Raw genomic sequence first — 10588 nt, 5'->3', positions numbered from 1 at the left:
CCGCTTGTCGTTGGGCTGGCCAATGAACATGGATGACGGCAGGTGGAGTCCGGCCCCAGCACCAATCGGCACGAAGAACTGGAAGGCCTGCGAGGAGGCTCTGCTCTCCACATAATGGATGTGAGCTGAGTCCTGAGAGAGAGGAGGAAGAGGATCAAGAGGATGGAGGAGGATTAGAGGTTAGAATGTCTGTCTTACTCCATCAAACATGCACATGCACACACACACACACACACACATACACACATACACACACACACACGCAAGATCTGTTCCCTCTGCTTTAATTATTTTCACCATTTTCCCTTTTATTATTCTCCTGTCCCTCACCATTTTCCTCTCCTGTCCCTCTCCTTCTCCTGTCCCTCTCCTCTCCTGTCCCTCTCCTTCTCCTGTCCCTCTCCTCTCCTGTCCCTCTCCTCTCCCTCTCCTGTCCCTCTCCTCTCCTGTCCCTCTCCTCTCCTGTCCCTCTCCTGCTCCTGTCCCTCTCCTCCTCTGTCCCTCTCCTCTCCTGTCCCTGTCCCTCTCCTTCTCCTGTCCCTCTCCTCCCCTCTCCTCTCCTGTCCCTCTCCTTCTCCTGTCCCTCTCCTCTCCTGTCCCTCTCCTTCTCCTGTCCCTCTCCTTTCCCTCTCCTTCTCCTGTCCCTCTCCTCTCCTGTCCCTCTCCTGTCCCTCTCCTCTCCTCCCTGTCCCTCTCCTCTCCTCTCTGTCCCCTCTCCTGTCCCTCTCCTGTCCCTCTCCTCTCCTGTCCCTCTCCTTCTCCTGTCCCTCTCCTCCCTCTCCTTCTCCTGTCCCTCTCCTTCTCCTGTCCCTCTCCTGTCCCTCTCCTTCTCCTGTCCCTCTCCTTCTCCTGTCCCTCTCCTTCTCCTGTCCCTCTCTCCTGTCCCTCTCCTTCTCCTGTCCCTCTCCTTCTCCTGTCCCTCTCCTCTCCTGTCCCTTCTCCTGTCCCTCTTCTTCTCCTGTCCCTCTCCTTCTCTTCTCCTGTCCCTCTGCTGCCACTCTGTGGTGTGAACTTTCATATTTGGCATGGTCTGTAATGAGAGTCATCTGTCTCAGGCCCTGTCCTCTGACTCAGCCTGGTTAGGACCAGCAGCACATAAGCAACATTAGGGGCACAGAGCAGCTCCTAACACCCCTGTCACACTTCACATAAGGGAATCAGGTTGTGCTGGAGGGGGGGGGTCACTGTTGATCAAACACATAATGTGTCTTGTGTTCCGTATAACAAGCTCCTCTCTCCCTCTCTGTTACTTGCACTCAGTGGCCTCGGGCATTGTGTGTGTGTGTGTGTGTGTGTGTGTGTGTGTGTGTGTGTGTGTGTGTGTGTGTGTGTGTGTGTGTGTGTGTGTGTGTGTGTGTGTGTGTGTGTGTGTGTGTGTGTGTGTGTGTGTGTGTGTGTGTGTGTGTGTGTGTGTGTGTGTGTGTGTGTGTGTGTGTGTGTGTGTGTGTGTGTGTGTGTGTGTGTGTGTAATCAGATTTACAGCGAGGTACAGCCATGCAGACCTCACGCCATCTAACTCAATTCGCTCCCAATTGTATTGAGATCTGCTGTCTGTGGTCATTCAGCCTCTATCTGCTTCACACTGAGTCCCAGACAAGCACTCCCACAGACATGGGCACACACACACTCATACTGTACAACCGTGCACACACACAGATACATAAATGCATGCACACACACAGCTGCCAAAACATAGACACACGCACGCACACAGACACAAACACACACATTCAGACACACACACACTGATGAATGCAGAAGCACAGCTGAGTACCGGGAATTGGTCTCATTTTATGAGATTTGTCACATACACATTTGTGACATAGCTGGAGCCTGTTAGACAGCGAGAGGATTGTGGTTCAGTTGTAGTCATCTCTCTTTCTCTCTCTCTCTCTCTCAATTCAATTCAATTCAAGGGCTTTATTGGCATGGGAAACATGTGTTAACATTGCCAAAGCAAGTGAGGTAGATAATATATAAAGTGAGTATATAAAGTGAAATAAACCATACAAAATTAACAGTAAACATTACACATACAGAAGTTTGAAAACAATAAAGACATTACAAATGTCATATTATATATATACAGTTTTTAACAATGTACAAATGGTAAAGGACACAAGATAAAATAAATAAGCATAAATATGGGTTGTATTTACAATGGTGTGTGTTCTTCACTGGTTGCCCTTTTCTCGTGGCAACAGTTCACAAATCTTGCTGCTGTGATGGCACACTGTGGAATTTAACCCAGTAGATATGGGAGTTTATCAAAATTGGATTTGTTTTCGAATTCTTTGTGGATCTGTGTAATCTGAGGGAAATATGTCTCTCTAATATGGTCATACATTGGGCAGGAGGTTAGGAAGTGCAGCTCAGTTTCCACCTCATCTTGTAGGCAGTGAGCACATAGCCTGTCTTCGCTTGAGAGCCATGTCTGCCTACGGCGGCCTTTCTCAATAGCAAGGCTATGCTCACTGAGTCTGTACATAGTCAAAGCTTTCCTTAATTTTGGGTCAGTCACAGTGGTCAGGTATTCTGCCGCTGTGTACTCTCTGTGTAGGGCCAAATAGCATTCCAGTTTGCTCTGTTTTTTTGTTAATTCTTTCCAATGTGTCAAGTAATTATCTTTTTGTTTTCTCATGATTTGGTTGGGTCCAATTGTGCTGCTGTCCTGGGGCTCTGTAGGGTGTGTTTGTGTTTGTGAACAGAGCCCCAGGACCAGCTTGCTTAGGGGACTCTTCTCCAGGTTCATCTCTCTGTAGGTGATGGCTTTGTTGTGGAAGGTTTGGGAATCGCTTCCTTTTAAGTGGTTATAGAATTTAACGGCTCTTTTCTGGATTTTGATAATTAGTGGGTATCGGCCTAATTCTGCTCTGCATGCATTATTTGGTGTTCTACGTTGTACACGGAGGATATTTTTGCAGAATTCTGCGTGCAGAGTCTCAATTTGGTGTTTGTCCCATTTTGTGAAGTCTTGGTTGGTGAGCGGACCCCAGACCTCACAACCATAAAGGGCAATGGGCTCTATGACTGATTCAAGTATTTTTAGCCAAATCCTAATTGGTATGTTGAAATGTATGTTCCTTTGATGGCATAGAATGCCCTTCTTGCCTTGTCTCTCAGATCGATCACAGCTTTGTGGAAGTTACCTGTGGCGCTGATGTTTAGGCCAAGGTATGTATAGTTTTTTGTGTGCTAGATGGAATTTGTATTTGTGGTCCTGGTGACTGGACCTTTTTTGGAACACCATTATTTTGGTCTTACTGAGATTTACTGTTAGGGCCCAGGTCTGACAGAATCTGTGCATAAGATCTAGGTGCTGCTGTAGGCCCTCCTTGGTTGGTGACAGAAGCACCAGATCATCAGCAAACAGCAGACATTTGACTTCGGATTCTGGTAGGGTGAGGCCGGGTGCTGCAGACTTTTCTAGTGCCCGCGCCAATTCGTTGATATATATGTTGAAGAGGGTGGGGCTTAAGCTGCATCCCTGTCTCACCCCATGACCCTGTGTGAAGAAATGTGTGTGTTTTTTGCCAATTTTAACCGCACACTTGTTGTTTGTGTACATGGATTTTATAATGTCGTATGTTTTACCCCCAACACCACTTTCCATCAGTTTGTATAGCAGACCCTCATGCCAAATTGAGTCAAAGGCTTTTTTGAAATCAACAAAGCATGAGAAGACTTTGCCTTTGTTTTGGTTTGTTTGGTTGTCAATTAGGGTGTGCAGGGTGAGTACATGGTCTGTTGTACGGTAATTTGGTAAAAAGCCAATTTGACATTTGCTCAGTATATTGTTTTCATTGAGGAAATGTACGAGTCTGCTGTTAATGATAATGCAGAGGATTTTCCCAAGGTTACTGTTGACGCATATTCCACGGTAGTTATTGGGGTCAAATTTGTCTCCACTTTTGTGGATTGGGCTGATCAGTCCTTGGTTCCAAATATTGGGGAAGACGCCAGAGCTAAGGATGATGTTAAAGAGTTTTAGTATAGCCAATTGGAATTTGTTGTCTGTATATTTGATCATTTCATTGAGGATACCATCAACACCACAGGCCTTTTTGGGTTGGAGGGTTTTTATTTTGTCCTGTAACTCATTCAATGTAATTGGATAATCCAGTGGGTTCTGGTAGTCTTTAATAGTTGATTCTAAGATCTGTATTTGATCATGTATATGTTTTTGCTCTTTATTTTTTGTTATAGAGCCAAAAAGATTGGAGAAGTGGTTTACCCATACATCTCCATTTTGGATAGATAATTCTTTGTGTTGTTGTTTGTTTAGTGTTTTCCAATTTTCCCAGAAGTGGTTAGAGTCTATGGATTCTTCCATTACATTGAGCTGATTTCTGACATGCTGTTCCTTCTTTTTCCGTAGTGTATTTCTGTATTGTTTTAGTGATTCACCATAGTGAAGGCGTAGACTCAGGTTTTCCGGGTCTCTATGTTTTTGGTTGGACAGGATTCTCAATTTCTTTCTTAGATTTTTGCATTCTTCGTCAAACCATTTGTCATTATTGTTAATTTTCTTCGGTTTTCTATTTGAGATTTTTAGATTTGATAGGGAAGCTGAGAGGTCAAATATACTGTTAAGATTTTCTACTGCCAAGTTTACACCTTCACTATTACAGTGGATGCACTGTTTTGTCATAAGGTGTATGCACAGGAAATTGTCTAAATGTAAATGGTAAATTAACGTTTTAAAAAGGAATTTGTTGTTGCCTAATTGTTTTTGGTAGGTTTCCAAACTGCATTCCTTCCATCTATAGCATTTCTTAATGTTACTCAGTTCCTTTGGCTTTGATGCCTCATGATTGAGTATTGCTCTGTTTAAGTAGACTGTGATTTTGCTGTGGTCTGATAGGGGTGTTAGTGGGCTGACTGTGAACGCTCTGAGAGACTCTGGGTTGAGGTCAGTGATAAAGTAGTCTACAGTACTACTGCCAAGAGATGAGCTATAGGTGTACCTACCATAGGAGTCCCCTCGAAGCCTACCATTGACTATGTACATACCCAGCGTGCGACAGAGCTGCAGGAGTTGTGACCCGTTTTTGTTGGTTATGTTGTCATAGTTGTGCCTAGGGGGGCATATGTGGGAGGGAATGCTGTCACTTCCAGGCAGGTGTTTGTCCCCCTTTGTGCTGAGGGTGTCAGGTTCTTGTCCGGTTCTGGCATTTAGGTCGCCACAGACTAGTACATGTCCCTGGGCCTGGAAATGATTGATTTCCCCCTCCAGGATGGAGAAGCTGTCTTCATTAAAGTATGGGGATTCTAGTGGGGGGATATAGGTAGCACACAGGAGGACATTTTTCTCTGTTAGGATAATTTCCTTTTGAATTTCTAGCCAAATGTAGAATGTTCCTGTTTTGATTAATTTAATGGAGTGAGTTAGGTCTGCTCTATACCAAATTAGCATACCCCCTGAGTCCCTTCCCTGTTTCACACCTGGTAGTTTGGTGGATGGGACTACCAGCTCTCTGTAACCTAGAGGGCAACCAGTGGGTCTGTCTCCTCTATACCAGGTTTCTTGCAGGATGACAATATCCGTATTACCGATTTCTTTGGTGAAGTCCGGGTTTCTGCTCTTTAGACCAAAGGCAGATGACCTCAGGCCTTGGATATTCCAGGATGATATAGTGAAGGCTTTTTGTTCCATAGAGTGTCCAATGTTGTTGGTCATGGTTTGTCCTCAGGCCAGTAAGTGTGAGCAGAGCCTGCTGAGCATCTGGTACATGCTATTGGCTTGGGCGAGTGTGAGAGTGGGGGTTGGGACTGTTTGCCCGCTCACTACCTGGGCGTATGTGTGGCTTCCATGTTGAGGCCCTCTTTGCGGGGGTGGGGTGCATGGGGTGGGCAGGAGTGGCATAGGTCTGATCTGAGGGGGCCTAAATGGGGTGTGGGCATGGTTGACGTGGGGGGGTGTTGATTGGTTGGGGTGGGGGTGTGGATGTGTCTGGGGGTGCTGTGGTCTGGATGTAATTCCTCTTGGCGTGGGTCCTCTATGTGCAGTCCTACAATCTAAGCTAGATGCCCTCAATCTCACTCAAATCATCAACGAACCCACCAGGTACAACCCTAACTCTGTAAACAAGGGCACCCTCATAGACGTCATCCTGACCAACTGGCCCTCCAAATACACCTCCGCTGTCTTCAACCAGGATCTCAGCGATCACTGCCTCATTGCCTGTATCCGCCACGGAGCCGCAGTCAAACAACCACCCCTCATCACTGTCAAACGCTCCCTAAAACACTTCTGTGAGCAGGCCTTTCTAATCGACCTGGCCCGGGTATCCTGGAAGGACATTGACCTCATCCCGTCAGTTGAGGATGCCTGGTCATTCTTTAAAAGTAACTTCCTCACCATTTTAGATAAGCATGCGCCATTCAAAAAATTCAGAACTAAGAACAGATACAGCCCTTGGTTCACTCCAGACCTGACTGCCCTCGACCAGCACAAAAACATCCTGTGGCGGACTGCAATAGCATCGAATAGTCCCCGTGATATGCAACTGTTCAGGGAAGTCAGGAACCAATACACGCAGTCAGTCAGGAAAGCGAAGGCCAGCTTCTTCAGGCAGAAGTTTGCATCCTGTAGCTCCAACTCCAAAAAGTTCTGGGACACTGTGAAGTCCATGGAGACCAAGAGCACCTCCTCCCAGCTGCCCACTGCACTGAGGCTAGGTAACACGGTCTCCACCGATAAATCCATGATTATCGAAAACTTCAATAAGCATTTCTCAACGGCTGGCCATGCCTTCCGCCTGGCTACTCCAACCTCGGCCAACAGCTCCCCCCCCAGCTCCTCGCCCAAGCCTCTCCAGGTTCTCCTTTACCCAAATCCAGATAGCAGATGTTCTGAAAGAGCTGCAAAACCTGGACCCGTACAAATCAGCTGGGCGTGACAATCTGGACCCTCTATTTCTGAAACTATCCGCCGCCATTGTCGCAACCCCTATTACCAGCCTGTTCAACCTCTCTTTCATATCGTCTGAGATCCCCAAGGATTGGAAAGCTGCCGCAGTCATCCCCCTCTTCAAAGGGGGAGACACCCTGGACCCAAACTGTTATAGACCTATATCCATCCTGCCCTGCCTATCTAAGGTCTTCGAAAGCCAAGTCAACAAACAGGTCACTGACCATCTCGAATCCCACCGTACCTTCTCCGCTGTGCAATCTGGTTTCCGAGCCGGTCACGGGTGCACCTCAGCCACACTCAAGGTACTAAACGATATCATAACCGCCATCGATAAAAGACAGTACTGTGCAGCCGTCTTCATCGACCTTGCCGAGGCTTTCGACTCTGTCAATCACCATAGTCTCAATCACCATAGTACTCATCGGCAGACTCAGTAGCCTCGGTTTTTCGGATGACTGCCTTGCCTGGTTCACCAATTACTTTGCAGACAGAGTTCAGTGTGTCAAATCGGAGGGCATGCTGTCCAGTCCTCTGGCAGTCTCTATGGGGGTGCCACAGGGTTCAATTCTCGGGCCGACTCTTTTCTCTGTATATATCAATTATGTTGCTCTTGCTGCGGGCGATTCCCTGATCCACCTCTACGCAGACGACACCATTCTATATACTTTCGGCCCGTCATTGGACACTGTGCTATCTAACCTCCAAACGAGCTTCAATGCCATACAGCACTCCTTCCGTGGCCTCCAACTGCTCTTAAACGCCAGTAAAACCAAATGCATGCTTTTCAACCGATCGCTGCCTGCACCCGCATGCCCGACTAGCATCACCACACTGGATGGTTCCGACCTTGAATATGTGGACATCTATAAGTACCTAGGTGTCTGGCTAGACTGCAAACTCTCCTTCCAGACTCATATCAAACATCTCCAATCGAAAATCAAATCAAGAGTCGGCTTTCTATTCCGCAACAAAGCCTACTTCATTCACGCCGCCAAGTTGTAAAACTGACTATCCTGGGGCGGCAGCGTAGCCTAGTGGTTAGAGTGTTGGACTAGTAACCAGAAGGTTGTGAGTTCAAACCCCCGAGCTGACAAGGTACAAATCTGTCGTTCTGCCCCTGAACAGGCAGTTCCCAGGCCGTCATTGAAAATAAGAATGTGTTCTTAACTGACTTGCCTGGTTAAATAAAGGTAAAAAAAAATATATAAAAAAAATCCTACCGATCCTCGACTTTGGCGATGTCATCTACAAAATGGCTTCCAACACTCTACTCAGTGCTTTAGTGACAAAACGGATGGCATCCACTATCACAGTGCCATCCGTTTTGTCACTAAAGCACCTTATACCACCCACCACTGCGACTTATATGCTCTAGTCGGCTGGCCCTCGCTACCTATTCGTTGCCAGACCCACTGGCTCCAGGTCATCTACAAGTCCATGCTAGGTAAAGCTTATCTCAGTTCACTGGACACGATGGCAACACCCATCCGTAGCACGCGCTCCAGCAGGTGTATCTCACTGATCATCCCTAAAGCCAACACCTCATTTGGCCACCTTTCGTTCCAGTACTCTGCTGCCTGTGACTGGAACGAACTGCAAAAATCGCTGAAGTTGGAGACTTTTATCTCCCTCACCAACTTCAAACATCAGCTATCTGAGCAGCTAACCGATCGCTGCAGCTGTACATAGTCTATTGGTAAATAGCCCACCCATTTTCACCTACCTCATTCCCATACTGTTTTTATACTGTTTTTATTTATTTACTTTTCTGCTCTTTTGCACACCAATATCTCTACCTGTACATGACCATCTGATCATTTATCACTCCAGTGTTAATCTGCAAAATTGTAATTATTCGCCTACCTCCTCATGCCTTTTGCACACATTGTATATAGACTGCCCCTTTTTTTCTACTGTATTATGGACTTGTTAATTGTTTACTCCATGTGTAACTCTGTGTTGTCTGTTCACACTGCTATGCTTTATCTTGGCCAGGTCGCAGTTGCAAATGAGAACCTGTTCTCAACTAGCCTACCTGGTTAAATAAAGGTGAAATAAAAATTTTAAAAAGTAGGTCCAGGGGAGTCCTGCTGGGTCTGGGAGGGTGTCTCGCTGGTCTGGGTGGGGTGTCTCGCTGGTCTGGGAGGGTGTCTCGCGGGTCTGGGAGGGTGTCTCGCTGGTCTGGGTGGGGTGTCTATTGATCTGTTGCTCCTGTGTGAAGTGTTGGGGATACGTTTGAGAGCGATGTCCTTTAGAGTTCGGGCAAAGGTGGGCACTGCTGCCTTGTGGAGGTGGACCTGGTCATAGAGGCTGTTCAAGTCCAGGGTGGAGTGGTGGGCCAGGAAAACATTTGGTTTTGAGGCACAGTCACGAGAAATACTTGCGTTTACCCGCTGTATTGTGGCAGGGTGGAAGTCTTTTCGTGGTAGCAGGGTGGAGATAACCACTTGTGTGTTGGGGAAAGTAGAAGAAGCCTTTTCAATCTCTCCCTTCAGTGCTGTTGCCACCCTTTCCTGCTGTGCTCTCAGGTCGTTTGTGCCTGTGTGTATTATTATGTGGCTGGGTGAGCCTAGTTGGTCCTCAGACAGAAGGTCGAGGGCGCACTGGGTGTTTGGACACCAGAGTTTAGACACACTGTGTTTGGGAAAACGTTTTTTTTCTTCTATATATTTCCCATTTGAGTCCATAAGTAGTACAATCTGTGTTTTGTGTTTGTCCTCAGTGGGTGTGGGGGGGTTGTCAGAAGGGCTATCAGGGTGGCTGACAGGGGGGGTGCTCAGAGGGGGTGAGAGCCGCTGGGCTTGGGGTTCTTCATTTGTCTGTTCTGCTGCGATGTCGACTCTATGGTCAGGGTCTGGTGTGGACTGTTCTGCTGTGGTGTCGAGACTTTTGTCGGGTGCTGAGGTGGGCTGTTCTGCTGGCTTCTCTGTGGGGGTGGCCACCTCTCTAGTGGGTTGTTCTCTGTCACACGCCGTCCCCCTCAACCTCTCCTCTCTCTCTCTCTCTCTCTCTCTCTCTCTCCTCTCTCTCCCTCCCTCCCTCCCTCCCTCCCTCCCTCCCTCTCTCCCTCCCTCTTTTCTTGTCTCTTGCCACAGATGACTGATTGTCTTTTAATTATTTAAATACCCATCCAGTCACTCAGCACTTACTGACCTGTGACATAGTTTATAGTGTGTGTGCGTGTGCGTGTGTGAGACCTCTTGTTGTCGCTGTGTTCCTGACTCTTTGTGTCGTGCTTCCTCGCCGATGTGACATGATATCAGCTCTAACTGATACAGCTGGGATTGGCTGGGAAGCATCTCTCTCTCTTCCTCTTCCTCCTCCTCCTCTCTCTCATCCTGTGTCTCCCCTCTCTTCTCACACAATGGAATAGGACATTTCAGAAGTGTCCGTACTGTCAGATGGTTTCTACTCACCCCTGCAATGATGTGGTGGGAGACCCCGTTTCCGTTGGTCATCTCTGGGGAGCTGGAGGTGTGGCGGGAGGAGGGGGACGTACTGAGGTCCACGGCTGGCGGGGTGGGGGGTGTCTCTGGCCTCTCCCGGGAGACCACCAACACACCTGTGGAAGGGTGAGGTCGGTCAGAGTACATAACACCTGTGGGTGTGTGATTTGATTGGCAGTGTGTTACAGCTATGGGTTCACCCACTCTTCTCTTTGTGTGTGTGTGT

General features: G+C 47.6%; 1 protein-coding gene across 1 annotated transcript in view; it reads right to left on the bottom strand.

Annotated features, from left to right (window-relative positions):
• The window catches only part of LOC118379862 (zinc finger protein GLIS2-like), a 33730-nt gene that overhangs the window by 3719 nt on the left and 19423 nt on the right, over nucleotides 1–10588 (bottom strand). Inside the window, 2 exon segments of the mRNA XM_052519551.1 lie at nucleotides 1–132; nucleotides 10333–10478. The exon segment at nucleotides 1–132 is cut by the window's left edge and continues 51 nt beyond it. Of these exon segments, the coding sequence (XP_052375511.1) occupies nucleotides 1–132; nucleotides 10333–10478 (278 nt within the window).

The sequence above is a fragment of the Oncorhynchus keta genome, chromosome 5, assembly GCF_023373465.1.
Source record: "Oncorhynchus keta strain PuntledgeMale-10-30-2019 chromosome 5, Oket_V2, whole genome shotgun sequence".
In the NCBI taxonomy this organism is placed as follows: Eukaryota; Metazoa; Chordata; class Actinopteri; order Salmoniformes; family Salmonidae; genus Oncorhynchus; species Oncorhynchus keta.
The sequence above is the reverse complement of the archived record's forward strand: the minus strand, read 5'-3'. Positions and strand labels throughout refer to the sequence as shown.